We start from the raw sequence: 20,336 nt of genomic DNA on the forward strand, positions 1-20,336 counted from the left end.
TGATAACTTCAGACTACGGACTTCAGGTAACAGACTATACAGGAGGGCTTCACCCCTCCCTAATAGACCTGGTGAAACCCGACCTAGTGAGTTATTTTGCCCTCCCTGGAGAATTTTTGACATCCTTGGCCCCTGCTGGTTTTTTTTAATCCCCGGTCAATATTACGCCTCCCTGGTGTAGAATTTAGTTTCACTGGTGCCGAGTTCATGCACTGAACCACTTTTCACGAGCCTGTTACAGAGGGTCGTACTACTGTAGACTATAGACTGTAAATATAGGCCACAGACTTCAGACTTCACGCTACATTTTATTACCTTAACCTAGTATATTCATTCTAAGCTTCCCATCTAACGATAAGCAATAAAAAAAAACAAGCAACAGACAAGCAACAAAACAAGCAACAGACTAAGAAACGAATATGGTCATGATTGGTGGTTGACTCGAGTTAAAGTTTTGTCTAACATATAAACATGTGCCTGTTCCAACACCACTGTCATCCAAGAATGTTGTTTAATGTTCCAGTTTAGTTTGAGACCGCTTGACTTGAACTTAAAATTACGTTTACCGTTGTCGTGAACGGCCGACAAAAACGATTGTGAAAAACCTGCGTCTCTTACCCCAGAAATAATCGTAAACTCTTTAAACTTGATGACCAAGAGAAAAAAGTGCTTCAAAAGACATATTATACAAATCGCAAAAGTAAACACTCTTGGTTTCTTAATTTCCCTCAGAACCCCTAACTGATACAATTTTCACTTGAACAAAGTGATTCACGGAAAAGTCTCACATGACAATGTACGTTTACTTTTTTTTCAGTCATTAACTTGTTTGTTCTAAGAGATGCCAAAACTATTAGGAATTCGCTCTGGTAACAGGTTGACGTAAGGCAATTCCAACAAGGCATTGCGAGCCTTGATGGAGTCTGAAATCTCCTGAAGAATATCCTGGAAGCGAGTTTTTGCAGCATCTTCTTCATCGCCTGTCAACAGGCTATGTGCAGTGTCGCCAATAGAACGCTAAGATAAGAATAAAAATAAGAACAATTCTATTAAGACCGGCGGAAGGAATCTGTCTGCAAGAACTTTTAACGTTAAGAAGACTTTTAATAATTTCAATGCCACCAAGTGCCCCCACATATATTAATCAGTTAATAAGACTCAAGCCAAATTCAACTTATATGCTTCGTTCAAATACAAAGCACTTTCTGCTCGATCAGCCACGCAAAATAAAGAAGACAACAGGAGACAGGGCGTTCCTTGCCGCTGCACCAACTTTGTGGAACGCCCTCCCAGATGAACTGAGAGCTTTGGACAATTTAAAAAGTTTTAAGTCACACCTGAAAACTCATTTTTTTAAATTAGCATTAACCTGCGATCAGGCTTTATTTTTCTCGCGGCGGAGGGGTCAACGGAAAAATGAACGCCTGATACAATTACTTGTTGAGTCATCTGTAAAAAGTCCAGAATCTGGACTTTTTTCTGATTGGTCAGAAAACAAAGGGCAACATTAGAACTCTATCCTGATTGGCTAATTGAGTTCAAATCTAACTTCCGGTCCAAAAATATCGCGCGTAGATGATTGTTATCATGGCGGTTGTTGAACGGAATGAAGTAGAAAGTGGGTTCTTCTAGCTTATAGAAAATCTCTCAAGCGTTTTGTTCACAAAACATTTAAAGACGAACAAAGGGAGTGTATTCGACGAATAGTTTGTGAAAGAAAAGATGTTTTGGCGGTGCTTCCGACGAAATTCGGCAAGAGCGTGATCTATCACCAATGGTGTCGAAGAGTGTTACATCACACCACCAAAGACGCCAGACTATCGTGCCAGTACACAGTGACGAAAACTACGACCTTGAAATGTCTGACCTGAGCCTTACACAAAATCAGCCTTTGCAGAAAACAAATTTTAAAAACCATCCGATCAGCTCGTTCAAAAAGGGTAATTGAAACACATGTTTGTGAGAGTAAAAATATAATTTGAAGGCGCTAATCACGCTTATCTGATGGCATCGCCGACATGCTCGACGACGTTGACAGATATTTTAATTAGGGGGCGGCAGACGACTTGACAAGTAATTGTATCAGGCTTTCCTTTTTTTCTCCTTCCCTCCGCCGCGAAAAAAAGAAAGCCTGATCGCAGGTTAAATTAGCATATGATTTGTGTTCGTAGTGTTTTTAACATAGATTTTTATATAAGATAGACAGGGGCGAAATGTGTATGGGGGGGGGTTTAATCTTTTTTATTTAAGTTTTTAAGCGATTTCAATTACATCGGGTTTTTATAGGTATATATATATATATATATATATATATATATATATATATATATGAATAATTTTTATAAGTACATTATTGTTGTGATACTGCGATAACCTTTTTATGTAAAGCGCATTAGATCATATATGCATGGATTTTGCGCTATAGAAATAGTAAAGTTATGTTATGTTAAACTTCATAACCTTGTAACCGACGTTGATCTGGAATCAATATGACATAAATGGTCACTGTTTGCATATCTTAATGCTGCCATTGCAACCATGCTTTTGTTACTTTTCATATACCTTTGAGTTTGGCGCAAATAAGAGATCTAAGGAAACTCGGTTTATAATGTACAGTGAAAACGATAAAAACTTTGAAAAAGCTAGATGTGGCCAACGCTTGATCACATGATGACATCTGGTGATATTACATCCAATTTGCACAAATGATGAACTGGGGATTACGATTTGGAAACGCGTTAATAATAATAAGGCTGCCTTGAGGTATATATGTCACTGCATAAATTGTAAACTTTTGTTCTCACCTCATCTTCACCAAATCGTGTCAACACATACATGAAAGCTATTTGCAGAGCAGCCTGGGATTTGTCCGGGAGTGTCTCCATTATGGACTTCAGAGTTACTTCATTTTTCTCGGTGGGAGGCGGCTGACGCATCAGAAATGGAATGTTAGGAACGAAGCCTGCTACGTCCATCATACCAAAGTGTTCTGCGGCGTGCTGACACGAGCACGTGAAAATCACGCACGTAAGCATGTGGATAAGCTGATCACATGTTTGCAGGCTCTTTGGAAACTCGTGGTCGACGTCACCCTCTCTTACAGGAAAACCGTTGTCGTGAATGTCTTTAACCCAGGCTTGAAGCTCGTTGTCCTTGGCAACGTCATCATCTGACGTATAGTAGATGGCAATGATTTCTTTTATAAAAGTTGTGATTGCTTCCCATAAACGGAGAGCATCATCCCTGACAGGAGAAAAAAAGACTGCTATAGTGTTGAAAGGGATTTAATAGAGGGTCATGAAGAGGTAAAATCGGATTTGGACAAATATGGAATTTGGGTCACTGGGACTGGGAATCTCAAGCAAATAAACAATAGAACTGGGACTGGGATTTGGAAAATTAGGAATTAAACCAATAGGATGGGCAATGGATTTTCTGTGAAACGGGATTTTATACTCCTCGCGCCCCCTACTAATAAGCGAATGTGTGTCTTTAACTCTATACACTGACATTTATTTTGGGAGTACTAATCGATACGTTTTGATCTTTACAGAAAAGAAAATGAGTCCACAATGTTACAGACAGATGGGTTTGTAAGATACGAATGAAGCCATAACGTACTCAAAGACACAAAACATTGTTTTATATGTTTTTAGACTGCGATACCGATCAAAACTCATCATTCCGCTTATGAGATGCGTTGCCATTCTCAAGCAAAAGTTTACGGAGCATTTCTCTTTACTGTATAACTATCAAGTTAGTAATAATTCATACTATGTAAATCACCTGTAATAGTACTTTGGCAATTTCTCTGGATCGTCCACTCCTCTCTCCTTCAGCATATCAGGTAACGACAGCATGCCAAACTTGAATGTCTTGTAAGTGTTCTTCATCAGCTGCATGGCTCCTTCATTGTCAGCGGTATCGATCCTGACGACGTTGTTGATTGCCATCACTGGGTGGAGGTGTGGGTGTAAAGTTTGAAAGACAGGATGAAGCGAGGGCAATTGACGCCACGCAGCTACAGCAAATGCCTCCATTGCCAAGTAGGTCTTCAGCAGTTTGGTGCTAAACTGTGAAAGAAGAAATAAAAATAGGTTATCATTGCTATACATCAGGATTCTCGATTGATATCACGGGAAATTTATCGATTAGTCTTTTATTGGTGCGTCGGAAATAGACACACGATATGTCTACGAAGGTAGTCGTAGTATTCTCTTAATATAATAGGAGATAAGAGAAATAACTCCTTACGGATGAGTTGGAAAACTTTCATTAACAGCACTTCACACGTGTAGTGTCCATCACGTACTGTTTAATTGTCTAATATGGTACAAAGTGTGTGCTATTTGTTTAATTTGAGAAAATTTATAATAGGCCGAAAGTGTATAACAAAAGTGTACAATGGACATTAAGTAAAAATAAAAGGTTTCCAAGGGAGCATAAATAAAACTTGTTTTCATTGTTAAACTTGTGATGGTCACTTTTTCTAAACTTTCCATATAATTTCTCTTTATGTATAAACGGTAAAGGTAGAGCCAATTCCTTATGTCTGTATACCTTATGTTTCCTATGGAAACACGTATAAGTACGGTAATGATTTATCAAAACCTGCTGTATTTGATGGGAAGGCGCGGTGGCCTAATGATAATTAAGCGCGCTGGACTCCGGACTGGGTTCGAGCCTGGTATGGGTCATTGTGTTACGTTTTGTTCTTAGGTAAGACACTTAACTCTCATAGTGCCTCTCTCTACCCAGGTGTATAAATGGGTACCGGCGGACTAATGCTGGGGGTAACCCTGTGATGAACTAGCACGCCTTATAGGGGGCAGTACAGATACCCCATTCGCTTCATGCTAGGCTCGACGCAGACTTCACCTACCACGTGTATTTGATGATCAGCGTGACGTAGCCACATCTTTGCCAGGAGCCAATCATATTGTGCATCACTAGGAATCCATATTGGGTTGGTGCCGCTGGGTTGCTGGAGGAGCTGAATGGCAATGGGCACCAGGTCACCTGAGGCATTGACGTAAAAGAGTCCCAGGGGCTGTGCCATGTAAGTGGACTTCCCTGTGGTATTGATGCCTTCAAGCTCCTTGTAATCCACAATGTACACGTGACCTGCCTGTGAACATAAGCAAGGAATATAAGTAAAAAAACTTTTATATTATCTTTCCATAGACCTGTCCAGTTACCTGCATCTCCTCTTCCAGCGTTTTTCCACGATCCAGAAAGCTTTTTACCATGTCTTCGGTAACAGGAAAATTACTTGGCAGCTTATCGCAACGCTGGATAGTATTCGGGTTGCAGCCATTCACGAACAACGAGCCGAAGACTTCATCGGTCATCCATCGGTCTTCTTCGACAATCTTCGATGTTGACTTATTGGCGAGGCCAACAACTTCATTCATCATATGCTTTGTTTCCTTGATGAGATTTTTAGCTTTCTTGGAGAATTGAGAATCTCTTGGTATATCATCAGGTGTCGAAGCTTGAAGATAACCAGGAAGGTATTGGAAGGCTTTTTGGCTTCCCCACTTATAGTTCTCCTGGCGCTGCTGCAGTTCAAATCTTCGATGGTGTTTAACGACATCAGGCTGATCTTGGAATGGAAGAATGGCTGAAAAGAGAATCGCAGATACATGTATTAAGGAGTTAAAATCATCTCAAGGTTGTTTCTACTCGAGCCTTCTTCTGTTCACATTTTATCTGCTTCTGCGGAAAGAATAGAAAGGTGTATGTATTGTTTAACTAACTTCTTGGTTTTCTTACCATGGAAAAAAACCTCTCTGTTCATCTATTTAACCATAAAAGAGAAATGTAAATACGATTTTTGGAAGCAGCATTTTGAAGTGCAGAACCTATCATGCATGGTCTAAGATCTGCCTCTGTTTAATTTTTACTTGTTTTTCTTTTAGGAATATAACTTACAATTCTTTACCTCTAATAGGTCTTTCTAAAGATAATGGTCATTTAATAACCTTTTCCTTTGAAGGCCATTAACTCTGACAACACCCAACGATAACATGGAAACTCGAACAGGTCGTCCTGGGAAGAGCTTCGCACCGTGATCTTGTTGACAAACCATTCAGGCTTCTTGAACAAACAGCCACCGCGATCGTTATGCAGGTGGATCATAAGAACTTTGCCAACATCCATCGCCTCTACAGAATACCTGGCCACATCTCCTGCTTCAGAGTCATTAGACCAGGAATCTAGCTTGATCAACTCTGTCTTTCCCTTTGTTCCTATATTACAAGACAATGCAACTCAGTGAATACAACTTTATTTGAATAGAACTTGTGTGGCGCAGTACGTAGTCGGACATCCAAATTGACTCAAGTTGGGAAATGTTTATCTGCGTTTGGTCACCGAACATAGGTCGACTCGGGTTAAATGAATGCTTTTGTCCATTTCACAGTTCATTTGGAAGCCCAACATTTGATTCAGTGTGTTCAATGCAGCTACTGAATTGAAACAGGCTTCAATTAAATGCATTTAGAGGTGAATTATATTCTGTTTGGTCGAGAAGCTCGGACTATGACACAATATTCACCGCGCTAGGCGGTGAATATAGCATCTCAAGGTTTGGCTACTATAGCCATGCCGCGTTTGCCATCAATGCCAGATTGCCAGATTAAATTTTAGATTGTTTTTGTTGGGGACATAGGGATGACCTCATGGTCCGCCTTTTCAGATACAATTTTGTAATACCATTTGTGTGTTTGAATAAAGTATTATTATTATTATTATTATAATGCCAGTGAACATGGCGGCATTTGCTGAATGAAAATTCCTCTAATTTAAAAGCAATCACTCCAAGTCCTGGATATTTAAAACATTGGGAATTTTGCAAATTACTACCAAGGCTTTTGGACCGAAAATATTTTCAAGAGATGGTTTTTAAGGCATTAGAATTAGTCGTAAACATGGTGGTTTTCGAGATCGCACGCGGCCATGTACTCAGTCAGATCGACTGGCAAAAGATTATTTAGTTTTCTTCTCACTGGAGCTAGTAATTTCCAGAGGATTCGCACAATTGTTCAAAAGTCACCAACGACTAAACAAAGGTACCAGATATCTATATTGTTCGTAGTGTTTGTTTTGGTCCGTTTTATTGCTAAAACTTGAGTGTTAATTACGATTTCAATCGATGAATTAAACTGGTTTACACGTGTGCAAGCGAGCACTTGTGTTCGTTGTTTTTGTTTTTTCTATTGTTATTTTCCATTTTTTATATATTCACCTCTGAAAATTATACTAAAACAATTGTTCGCCTCAGGCTCAGCGATTATTGTTGAATAATCACTCAGCCTGAGGCGAATTATTGGTAAATATTGACTTGCTTGCTCATTGTTACACAACGTAAAAGCTCCTACAAACGTTTAACTGCTGCTTTGGTTTCATTTCTTTTTAAAACAACAATGTAGCTATTTTCAGTGGTTTTCTGATATTCAACAAAAATAGTTTGTTAAAACGTAAGCTGTCAATCTAAGACAGGAGGTGTAGTAATAATGAATAGTAAAGTGCATGCAGACAGTACAGGGCAAACTTTCAAATATGAACAACAGATATTGACCGGTACTCTTAGAGAGAAGTAAAGTTTCTCATATAAGTAGCCTGTTGAGCGGTGCTTTTTTTTCTACTGACAAGATTCGAGGACATACCCACCATTCATAACGACGCAAAAAGTCTTATTCACACTTAAAGTGCAATGTTATTGGATGCAAAGACCTAATTACCTCAATTTTGCAAAAGGTTTCAAGAAAAAACATCATTACTTTACCTGTCAGTGAAATGGAGATGGAGGCAGACGTTAGCGCTCCTGACTGGTTCCCAGTCTTCACACGGATGAGATAGGACGCCATGTGCTCTGGGACGAGATTGTTTGACCTATTGGCGCGAAGCTTTTGAGACCAACCGTACACCGCTTTACGAAAGTGAACGACAACATTGGGATCGTCGACAGACTGGGCTGGCAATAAACCAATCGTGGACGGTAGGTTAGTAGGAATAAACTTCAGACGTTCCGTTGCTGTTGGAGACAGTAATGTCGTCATTTTGATGTCAGCCAAATCTAACCATGGGTGGGAACTTTCGTCCCATTCTCTCCCGACATGAAGTGTCATTGGCGGATCATCGTCCTTAGCCTCATGCAGCTGTAGCTGGAGTTTGTACTCGAGTGGTCCTCGAGTTATTCTCTCTCTGTACTCTTGCTTGAGGTAGTCTTTGGGTAAAGTCTCGGTTGGTGATCTCTCACTTATGCCGTTCCTGATTGTTTGAAAATTTCGATGAAAAACATCAGTCAGCATGACAGCTATGACAGAAAGATTTCAACAGATTCCAAACGTCAAGTGTAGACGTGAAGCTCAGAATCTGTTACTTTGCTTAAGCAAATTATAATATTTCACTAAAGTTTTAAATACATTAGTCTGTTCATCCTCCTTGATTTTATTTTAATTTTTAACTCCTTGTGGGTAGGTTTACCTAACTTTTACATATACAGGAATTTGTATATGTTATAGGCGGGTATAGTCCAGTCCCTTAACTCTCTTCCGCGCGCCCTTTATAACGGTTAAACCCAGGCGCAAGAAGAGAGAGTCCACGATAACTTGCATGCGCATGCTCAGAACGAACCAATCAGAATCGAGGAGTATGGGGTTAAAAATGCTCGCTTAAATGACGAATTCAACTACGCGACCAGGTGCGCGAACAAATGCAAGAAAAAAATGTGCTAAATTACATCCAAAGCCAATTAAATAAACAACTATAAAATACTAGGAACAGTTGACGAATAGCGATATGTGTTTTGGCTGTTAGTTTTTAGTAGACACTGACTAGCAAGCTAGACTTTCTAAAGGTTATTTCGGTGATCCTGCTTTAGTACACGATGGAGAAGTTGAATTCGTCATCTGTGCGCGAGCGTTTCCAAAAATGCTGCCAAATATGGTTTGTCCTCCGATTTTGGGAAAAAACTGGCGCATGTGTATGCAAGTTATCCTGGACTCTCTTCTGCCTGGGGTCAACCCCTATAAAGTCGCGTGGAATAAAGCGTTCAGGATCTAGACAAAGGCGGATATAGATTGGTCGTAGATTGAGGCGGGTGGCGAAGGGGAATGAGGTAGACTAGGCAATTAAAAACGCTACAATTAATGCCAAGCCACTTGAATAGGCTCCTGAATCACAAACTAGCCGTCTTTACTTGGTCTCCTGATTTCTAGCTTTTGCACTTTCTTGCTGAACCTCCTTAATTAATGCTGCTAGCTTGTAGGGGATTATCACTTTAATTTCTAAGTGCATTCTTTAACCACAACAGCGCTAGTCTCCCTCGCAGCCGTTTTTAGTGTCGTCACGCAACGCCAAGACGACACTAAAAACGGCTGCGAGGGAGATTACAACAGCGCAACACTGTTACAATATTACTGTTATTCCCTTTGCTTACCAAGGTTGCCACTGGACTTCCTCGGACAATAAACCTGTTTCCGGTGACCCGTCAGCTGGCATAAGCCGGAATCTGACGTAACGCTTCACTCCATCCAACGCCTTGAAATCAAAGATCACTTGAGAGTAATACCGCTGGTCGTAGAACGAGTCTGGTTTTTGACGGAAACCTCCAATATTTGCTGCAAGGCTGCACGCGTAAAAACAGAATTAATTTAAAGTAGTTAATTAACAGGGTAAGTAACTAAAATAAAATCAACTACAGTCAACTCTCTCCAAAACGGGCACTAGAGGGACCGGCCCCAACTATCCGTCTTAGAGAGAGGTCTCCGTCTTATAGAGTCGATGTACATGTAACGTGACACCAGCAAATTCTGAGATAAAAAAAAGCTGAACGGTTATGCACAATATGAATACACGTCCGTTTTAAGACTCTTAAAAGTCGCTTACTTTAGAAAAATCTACAAACTGGAACAAAAATAATCTTAAAAAAATTTATTCTTTCGTTCATTACAATCGATAGTTCACTGCTTCTGAAAAGTGAGCAGTACATACATGTTGCAAACTATATATATATTTTTTTAGGAATCTTAATTTAGCTAGATGGTGTTGTTGTTTTTTGTTTGTTTGTTTGTTTCTTTTTTTTTTTTTTTTTTTTTTTTTAAATAGTCTGATGTAATACTTATACCCTTTGTTTTGATGTAATACTCTGTAAATACTAACTTTTATCGTGGAGCACCTGTACTAGCTAACGCAAGTGTGTACTTTTTCCACGTTAAATAAAGTATGTATGTATGTATGTATGTAAACCGTAACATGTCTATGATGCGTTTGCTTGTTCAAGCAAACGCTCAAGGTTTCTAGTCTAAAAACTGAACTGTTCAGTTTTTTGTTCAGCTGGAACAAGACTATAATAATATTAAAAAGACCGTATTCGCTTGTTGAAGCAAAAGTTGATAGCTTATACAAACTTTAATACTGTAAGTACAAAACGACCTCTTTGGTGCCCATACACTTAAGCAGAGAAGTAATCTGTAATAATGGATTGTTTTTGGTGAAAACATTTTGGCATTGTTTAGGCGCTGACTAACGTTGCTTTATGTCAGTACAGTAGGAACAATTACCAGCTATCCGTTAAGAGAGAGTTGACTGAAAATAATTAATTACACAAGTTATTCTACGGGATTGCTCGCTGACTTTAACCTATCCTAGGCCATTACTCACTTGTCAGGACCGAGCAGCAGATAAGTTTTCAAATCTCCTGAAACCTTGGCTCTTACTGCGTCAAAGATGGCTTGAGCGCTCCACAAAGGGGTTGTCGGTCCAGTCCCCATTACAAGATCGCACGGACTTTCCGTGTCGTTACTTCCGGCAAACCTCAAAACACCGCCGTAGATATCAATCAACACGTCATCAACTGACTGGCTAGTGGAGTGACGCAGACACACTGGGAACGAACGTCCAGGAGTAAAAAACTCGTTCTTTGGGATCTCGGGATTAGAGAAAATTGTGGCGATTCCCTCGGCTCCGACTCCAACCGGGTGTGTTCCTCGTTCGCCCTTGATAAGCGGCTTAAGACCGAAGAGCAGCTTCAATTTGGTTGTGTTGTACGCAATTTTGACCTTGTCGAAGAATTCAGGCGGAGGAAGAGGCTTAAAAAACAGAAACAGTTCAACCCTGAAATCCTTCGTCAAGTATGTGTACGTATGATACGCAACGATAATCTTAAGCTAAATTCCAATAACTTCTTGCATTTGCTCCGCTTACTGAGACGGTTGTGAAAAGCTAGGTAGAAGCAACGAACCAATTTTTTTCTTCTTCGAGTGAGGTCATCATTATGTCTTCCAACATAACCCTATTCGTCTCGTGCGGCCACAAAAGCCCCAAGCCACCAGCGCTTTTCAAAGTGAGCATTAAAATGGAAACCACGCAAAACAAGAAAAGGAAAGAATTGTTAGGGATGCATGAATTTTTACCTTTTCAAATTCCTCGATCTTCTGTTTGAACATCTCTTCCCCCATAATGCCTTTGTAGACATCATATCCAAGATTTCGCCCTTAAAAGAACGCATGCACACCAAATTGTTTGGCGGTTTATAGATAGACCCACAACCATTAGTTTAAATAAACTGGAAACTACAATGAGCGTCAACATTAGTTTGGACAGTTGTGTTAGTTTATTGGAAGAGTTTCATACTCTCACTTTAAAAGCATTTTAAGTTGAAAACCGTCCGCCACTTCCTCCAATCCAGTGTTGCGCAGGGACAAATCAAAGCTGGTCTTGGAGATAACATCTGATAACATACTCAGCATTTTTGAGGGGAATAGAGCAATATCCTAGGACATAAGGGGTGAAATTTGTCCGATGAGCACAAATCTTAAAAAAATTAAAATGTCTAAGCTCTTTTTGTCGCTCATTGTGGCTACTGCTTGTTAAAAATTTCAGTTTCTTAAACACAAAAAATTTTAAATAATAAGATAATTACACTTACAGGGCATATTGACCTCTTGCTATCAATTCTGTAAAAAAAGGATAACCCAGTGTTAGCAAAAAACCTGCGTATAAAAAACTGAGATAAACAACAAACAGGATTACCTGAATCATTTCAACTTGCTGCACCACTCTACTGTTTTAACACATTTATGTTTGATCATGTTTCTACATGTGTCACTGGCATGTTAACAGGCAATAAATGTCAATAGCGGTTTTAAATAGACACCAGTAAAACGTATTGAAATAAGGCAATTTCCAACCCCTACAGCAATTTCAATCTAACGTCTACAAGACTTGTGACAGTAAATAAGAGTGCAAAGACAAAATTGCCCAAGACATGTCACACTACAGCCAGGCCATACACGATCAAATCATGGCGCGAAATTCGGGACAGGCAAGACGGTCAATGGCCGGAAAATGGCGCTAAGTAAATTTAACGTCATGATCAGGGCATCTCGACCTAATCCCTTTGGATATTGTTTTAAAGTGATAAATGACTACCATTAAAGGGGCTAGGTCACGGTATTTTAGATGTATTTTTTTTTTTATTTTGTCAGTTAATTTATAGCTCTAAATTTTAAAGGGCAATGTCGGGCAGACGTTTTTCAAGTTCACCCGAACGCAATCCGTTTTAATCTTTCGATTTTTGCCCATCCATGCCCCTTTTTGGTCTGTGTGTATGCTACCGCAGATTGTACAGGTAGCGCACAGGCGCCAGTTTCCCGCTATGATTCACGTGACATAAAAAGCACATGAGTGATCTGTTTTCATTACAGAAAGATTTGATCGCTACACCAAAATATGAGAAAAATTGATAGGTTACCAGACTCGTTTACGAGAAAGCGACATTACTTCTCCGCGGACTAAGCCGTATAGAAAAAAGCCGCCATTTTGTTTATGTGCGCGCGCGAATTACGCGTAAAATTCTGCGCAGGAAGGATGCGCAATGCAATACAGGGCAATGACCTGGTTAATTATGTGAACAATTGGTCAGTGCCGAAATTGCCTAAAATTGCGTGACATAGCCCCTTTTGGTATTTTCCTAAGTCAAAACTAGTGACACAGGGCTCTGTTTTGTTTGTGGCCTGTTTTCACGCCCACCTGCGCTAACGATCCGCCTTTTTACGATAATTTGAATGTCGTTGAAGTTTTCTGAGTCAATAAATCGCCACTCTCGTGGCCATTTTATTCCATCTTGGATATCTCACTTTTGGTCTGAGGTTGCCTTCCTGTAAACAACTGGCGGTTAACCATTTTAACGTTTAAAAACGTTCTCGCAGGCATTTACATAAAGATGCGTTTTGAAATTTATCCGGTTAGTGTAGACGAGGCTTAAATTTCACCCCCAAATTTAAAAGGTAGATTGAAATAGCGGTGTATAACAAAACCTTTTGTAGTTTTTAAATATATTTATTGATATGTATATGTTGAATTAAGAGCGTAACTAGGATTTCAATCATGATTCCAAGCATGTTCATTGATGAGTTATCAATCGCGGTAGAACATATAACTGCTGAACAAGACTTTACCTTCTAAAATCATGTGTCTTAATATTTTTTCCAAGGTTTTCTCTATAAGATTTTAGTTCAGTCGCGTATACGCAATGTTGTTTGAGAAATAATTAGAATTTAAAAATGAATTTGCATGACAAATTATTGATTATTAGTACAAGAGAAATTTATTGTGTCGAATTAAGAAAAGCTTTAAATTAAGGGGCATGTTTTCCTCGAATAAAGAAAAAGAACAATACTTTAGTTTACACATAAACCTGTAAACTGACGTTCTTTCGGTGATGGACATGCAACATTATGAACACCAGGTAAATTGATTAAATTATGATCATGCGTGAATAACGGATCGGTTCATCTGGCAGGATAAATATGCGCAACTGCTGTTTAAAAAACTCAAGTTTAACTCTTCCGTTTGTCGTCTGGAGATTTTGCTCCTAACAGTAGGGTGCCCATGGTGGAAATTACGCCAATTTTTAAGAAACATTTTCTTTTTTTCTTATCTGTACGTCAGGTATACGTGGCAAAATATTCGATAATTGAAGTAGTAGCCACCCACCATCTTTGCTTCAGGTTAAAATCCATCGCTCGGCTTGCTATTGCCAATCTGTATGTTGGGCAAACGAGTGAAATCCATCGCTTAGCTACATTTTGATGACGCATCTTTTATCAACAATCGGCCACTTCTTTGATCATTTTGACTTACATTTCTTTCCTAGTTTGCCGTCAATTTATTTTCTTAACCATTTTAGTTTTTTAACATATATGCATAATATTATGGGAAAAAAACTCAATTTCCCTTCCACGTTTTATACAACATTTTCATTCAGTTTTGAGAACTCGTTTTCCAAAGAAATTGAGGTACAACAACACATCATGAGTAAACTTTGAACCCTCATCAAATAAACCTGGTATAGACATGACGTTGTTTACTTACCTTTCGTTCGTTTTAGCTATAAGTCTGTCAATCAAATAGTAGTCCGTTGATCGGCAAAGCAAGCTAAAGTAGGGACAAATTGTGATCGGGTGTCCCCGTAAGTAAAAGTTCAAAACCCAACCTTGCTTTTATCTGCCGTTGTTTAGCTGCTCAGAATAAAATTACCTCTTTAACTGGCTTTGCATAAATATCCGTGTAAACGTCGTAATGTGTTTGGTCGTTCTGAGACTGCTAAAATATTGTTGATTAATCATTATGAAATGCACCTATCAGCTTACACGCTTATTTATACCGCTTGCCGTATTTAGAAATGCCCGAGGATATACCTTATTATAGGAAATTAACGATACATGTTTTTAACGCGAATTTCAAAAATTCGCGTTAATTTTATTGATGTAAACACGTTTACTATAAGTATTTAACCAGAGCTTTTCTTAAATTCGCGTTAATTTTATTGATGTAAATTTTGTTCGCGTTGCAAAATGCTTCGTTATATTCCTATAATAAGGTACTCCCACTGCTTTTACACACAAAACACCTGCCTGACAAAGCGCAATCCTACGGCCTAACAATCTACTGCCTCTCTTTAACTAACAATGCAGTTCACGAATATAATAAATACTTTAAAAACTAAATTAATATTTACATTATAACTTTTAAAAACACGGTTTTTAAAACTATTAATTCGTTGCCTTACAAACCTAAAAACACAATATGCTAATTGTTATACCTACCTTATAATCCCCGGTCAATATTACGTCTCCCTGGTGTAGAATTTAGTTTCCCTGATGCAGAGAACAACTTTATTTTACCAGACCTGTTAAAAAGGGTCCTAGTACTGTAGACTTAAGACTATAGACTGAAAATATAGACCACGGACCACAGACTTCAGACTTAAGACTTAAGGCTAAGTTTTATTGCATAAACTTATCATAAGTTTATGAATAGTAGCGGAGCTCCCAAGGCGCCGCGAGCGGAGCACCATGGGTAACACGGGTGAGAATTTCGTAAACCCAGGAGGCGGAAAAAATTTGGTTGCGCACGCCCGCGCTCGCCTACAGACTCTCGGGGAGGGGGAGGGGAGTCCCAAGGCAACCCAAGCGGGGAAGGAGACAATCTTGTGCCTCCTTGGTTAACCAGAAATGTGAGGTAAATGACTACTCTTTGATATTGGACATCCATGTTATGGTCAATTGACAGCTGTCAAAACAAGGTATCCGCTGACCAGTATCACATGACCATATCGCGGGCTCAGATGTAGAACTCGTCGAGGTTGAATGTTTTTTGAAGTTGACCGCTGGCCAGTAATGCTTTTCCCTCATTGAATTGCGGGCGCGCTTTCCTATGGTCATTCGTTTTAGAATTACATGAAGGGTAGAGTAACTTGGGGAAGTCCGCTGTTGGCTGTGGGCTCGTCTGCATTTATAAGCTTCAGCGAGCTTATATAATTATTTTAAACTTGTGCATGGATTTGATTTGCCAAATGTTCTGCTTCATACTTTTGGGAAACGGTAAGGTATAGCAGAATTTTGAATATGGTTCAGAGCATTAACTATTTGAAAGTGGTTCTCATCGATGTAAACAAAACGGTTTTTCATTCACTGCTTGAAGTATTTATAGACGTGAAAACATTCGCTTAATCAAATTACATTCTGCACGAAATATTTTGTATCCATTTGTCCCGAAACTTTGAGGAAATTGAAATCTTTGTGGACAGTACTGCATAAAAGCAGTTCATAGAATTGAATAAAAAGATAAGAACCATATATTATTAAGAACCATATTATTTTGGCTCATTTTGACGAAATTCAGGATTTTCAAAGACTGCCAGTAAACGGCTGTATCTTGTCTGTCTCTAACGATTTTGCTACGGTTTCGAACGAGCTAATTTTTCAACATGATATCATGGTAGCGGGCAGAAGTCGGTTCGTTCTGAATTTTTCAATACGGTATACAAGTTACAGGTCAATATACAGACCCTCTGTACAGTAAAAAAAGTTTTGGGAACAAACCATTGTGAACTTATTTTCTATGTTGTTCAGTAAAAATCCTTAGTACGACATGGGGTTTGTTATCAAGTTCGTTAGTACGTTAATACTGCAAGGTGTATAACCTCAGAGAATTATTATCAAGTGTGTTTTGTTTTATTAGCGATTTATACTCTAAGGTCTTGGTATGGGAGATCAAAATTAAGGCAAATTTCTGTTATTATCTGATTGCTTGGTACAGATTAGTACGATACTGAATTGGTTAGGAAATGTAAACAAACATTAAATTGAATGAGAGTAGAAAAGGAGGGACAGGTGGGGGTGAAAGGCTAAGGAGATGGAAAGGGAGGGAGAATTAAAACCCATGCTTGGTTATATCACGCAACCTTTGACTTCTGTTGTTTTCTCACAAGAACAAAACTTAAGGTGGGGTTCTACCTGAATTTGAATGGAACTTTAAGAGATTTAACAAAGGGATTGAAGAAAAGAATGGAAACACCTCCAAACAGTTGACCCCTCGCAAGAGCACTCCGGGTTGTCAGGAGACTGTTTGGTGTCCGTCCACCAATTTTAAACTTCAAATTCAAATTTTAAAATCACATTAAATCTCCAATATTTCTTATTTGTCTAAATTTTACTAATCCTTTGAGAAAAACTATCGCCTCCCAGACATCCCCCAAAATCGTCCAAAAATTAACAAAATACTGAAAAACAAATATATATGGGATAAGTAAAGCTTTTTTGAATTCTTTGAAACGCGGCTGAAATGGTTTTCAGTGTTTTCCAGCCCTTATACTTTGGATCAGTACTACTATTCTTCAACAGTTGCTATTACAGTAATGGTATGAAACAAATACCTAATCATTGGTCAATAAGTTGTGATCATTTTCTTGACAATAGTAGTTAACTTATTAGGAGTTGTATACTGTTCCATTAAAGTGTAAGGGCTGGAAAATACTGAAATACGTCAGCCACCTAAAGCGTTGGAAAAATTGGTCTTCAGGTAAAAACCCCTCCTTTATTAAGTATTGCGAAAAGGCTGCACTTTGCTAAGTGTTACAAATTTATATTTTCTAGACGTCTAGTTCAATCGTTTATTTGTATTGTGCGAAATATATTTTTATAAATTGAGACCATTATGTCATTAAGTAATAATGCAATCTTGAAAACATTCCAGATTTTCATTATTAAATAGAAACACGAAAAATTCAAATTTGGGAAAACAAGCCTGTCAAAATGATGTTGCCATGGTGATTTCAAGTTACTGGCACAATAACTAATCCTACCAAATTATTGCGAGATAAATTTTAGATAAACGCGCAAAGTTTGGCAGCGTTTGGTTGAATCTTAAAAAAGTTATAAGCGTCCAAAGTCAGCGCGGGCCTCAAAAGCCCCCCCCCCCTCCCCGGCCTGAATAGGTTTAAGTGACTGTTTTTCCAGTGATGTTTACTGTACTGTACCCTGCCTTTCAAGTCAAAACAGATAGCTAATTATTAAGCGCCCGATTTTAAGCTTCTCAAGCTCCTCAAGCTTCTTGTTCTCTTTATATTCCCCTCAGTGTTTTAGCGGTAGTTGAAATAAGCTTTGCTCTCGAAAAAACGCCGTACCTTTAACAGGGAAAATTAAATAAGCGCCGCGGCGCTTAATGGATCATTTACGGTACTGTAACAAACTCACCCAAAATACTGCTCTGATTTCAACTTTAAGTAAAAAGACGTTAAGGTTGTTGCTTCAGTTTCAAAACGTTACAAACGGCTGCAAAGAATGTAAACAAGAACAATTAGCTAGAAAACGTAAATATTGAGTAAAAGGACAGAAAAAATACAACGCAAATGCACAAAAACTTACTTCGTCTCGGTTGCTGAAACACTGTGCTCCTCTGATAAAAGCACGGGCAATTGAAAGAAAAAGATCGAGAGTAAAGCTGACAGCTAGCTTTTCTATTGGTTACTGATGACCTCTCGAGTTTGTACTATTGGTTGCCTTTAGATGTTCAGTCAGTCATCTCCCAGGAGTTTTACCGACGCTTCAAACATGTGCTCTTAACCGAAAGGAAGATATATGCTCGCAGGCTATTATTGTGTGCGGCCGCGTGGTTTCTAAGCAAATTTAAAACTCTAAATCCTGCTCTCAGATGTGTTTAGCACTCTGCAGTATGTCATAACAAGGACATAGCCTTTAGTGAAATTCGTTTTGTCTTATACACGAGTTGTATTCAAAGCATGTACCTTACTTCTGGTATTTCTTATCCGCGGTAATTTGTTTATTCTGTAGTTAAATCACCGAAGTAGGAAGAACACACCACCTTAAAACGTTGTAAAGAGTACAGAATAAGTAGAGAACAAAATTTACATGCAAATTTGTAAGAATGTGGTCGAGTCAGACGCAATACAGGGGACATTGCTAGCTGAGAGTCTTAGCGAAATATAGTTTTCTGCATGACCTCTGTTATTTTTCACTGAGAACTTTGCGTAGTTTTCCTTATTTTAATTTTTATCATATGAATTTTATGAGTGAAAACGTTTTGTGAAAGTTTTGTATTTCTTATCTGATAACAGCCTTTTTCGGAATAAATTGATTAGTTTATTCATAATTATTTTTTATAACTTACCGTATTTATTCGATTAAACGCCTCCCTCGAATAAACACCACCCTCGAATAAACGCCGCATGTAAGAACAGAAATATTAATAAACGCCGCCTTCAAATGAACGCCGCATCAGAAAGCAAATGCAGTAATAATCAAGCTTGAGCAGGCCCAAAAAATATTTTTCTTGATTGTAACAATGTTTTAAGATAATAAAAATGACTTTTCAGACATGCACTAAAACATGTGTCTGTTTTTTATAAAAGTCAAATGTTCAGTTACCATACTATTGTTTACGAGAAATAAATTGAAATTTAAATAAATGCCGCCCTCGTATAAACGCTGCCCTCTAATAAACGCCGCACGCGATCAAATCACGAAAAATTTAATAAACGCTGCGGCGTTTAATCGAATAAATACGGTACATAAAAGAATATAGCACAGATTCTAAAATGTTATGTGAAAGATCCTGAATTTATAATATAGGATAAGGGCTTGGAAAAAAATTAATTCCAGGTTGCCCTGTGGTCAACAAGCAGCTCTCAAATTTTGCTTGCCTAAGACAGTGCATGATTGTGTTTCTTAGTAAACTTGCAATTGTGACTGCATAATTTACATGTAGACGACTTGCCTTACCTGGGCCTTTTAAGGTCGCGCAGGACCCTTGCAATCATTAGTATGTATTTATTTAAAGAGTATGCACGAACTGCCAGACGACTGAAGCCGACAACAAACGAAATATTCATGAGAATGTTTGTTTTTAAACTCTTTTGTACAAGTAATTACTAGTAATTGTTCTCAGCTCTGTGCCACGTGCGCTGGAACATAGGGAATTATCATAAATAGATTCACAGCTTTGAATAGAGTGAATTCGTGTAACCCGTTTTTTATATGCAAATGCGCCGTGTAATATTTAAATGAGCTGTACAGGAAAACAGAAAATTGCGGACAAATCGTAATTATCTGCATGTGGAAGTCAGGTTAAAATTCAAGCATTTACCAATATGTAAAAACCAAAACAGATAACGGGGCTTAAAATTTATCATGCCTTGAATTGTCTTGCGATTTTAGACAAACATTTTATATTCAACATCCCGTAAAGAAAAACAAATTAAACTTGACTGTAACACAATTCTGCGCGAGCAATCCAATGGGGAGCTTTAGCAAATCACGATGACAAACAACTTTTGTTTAGCAAACAAAAGATTTAATGAGCAGGAAAATAGCTGTGCACGTGTTCTATTACTCTTGGCAAATTTCTTTCCCATCTTCTGAAAAACAACAACGCGAAATGACTAAATCCTGCGTGATTTGAACCAGACCGCTAATTTTTCGATTTAGGTTGAACATGTTCTTGAAGTGCTTAAAGAAAGACACGTC

General features: G+C 38.5%; 1 protein-coding gene across 5 annotated transcripts; it reads right to left on the reverse strand.

Annotated features, from left to right (window-relative positions):
- Positions 1 to 288: 288 nt before the first annotated feature.
- On the reverse strand, positions 289 to 18,980 carry LOC144653732 (allene oxide synthase-lipoxygenase protein-like). 5 transcript variants are annotated; one of them, XM_078513812.1, is made up of 15 exons: positions 18,219 to 18,980; positions 18,048 to 18,125; positions 15,117 to 15,167; positions 14,383 to 14,445; positions 11,936 to 11,963; positions 11,421 to 11,500; positions 10,669 to 11,096; positions 9,446 to 9,634; positions 7,790 to 8,274; positions 5,985 to 6,251; positions 5,199 to 5,623; positions 4,883 to 5,128; positions 3,787 to 4,073; positions 2,805 to 3,243; positions 289 to 1,017 (listed from the first exon to the last, which is right to left on the reverse strand). In XM_078513812.1, exons 5-15 carry the CDS (start codon positions 11,940 to 11,942, stop codon positions 835 to 837), a joined length of 3,036 nt encoding a protein of 1,011 aa, XP_078369938.1. In that variant the 5' UTR covers positions 11,943 to 11,963; positions 14,383 to 14,445; positions 15,117 to 15,167; positions 18,048 to 18,125; positions 18,219 to 18,980; the 3' UTR covers positions 289 to 834. The 5 variants fall into 5 exon arrangements, 4 of the variants coding, with proteins under 4 accessions (XP_078369938.1, XP_078369936.1, XP_078369937.1 ...); XM_078513810.1 differs by having other exon boundaries at positions 18,048 to 18,980; XR_013570816.1 differs by lacking the exons at positions 15,117 to 15,167; positions 18,048 to 18,125; positions 18,219 to 18,980 and having other exon boundaries at positions 289 to 636; positions 690 to 1,017; positions 14,383 to 14,708.
- Between the last annotated feature and the right edge of the window lie 1,356 nt (positions 18,981 to 20,336).

Source organism: Oculina patagonica, chromosome 5 (genome assembly GCF_052425735.1).
Source record: "Oculina patagonica isolate OP01 chromosome 5, crgOcupat, whole genome shotgun sequence".
In the NCBI taxonomy this organism is placed as follows: Eukaryota; Metazoa; Cnidaria; class Anthozoa; order Scleractinia; family Oculinidae; genus Oculina; species Oculina patagonica.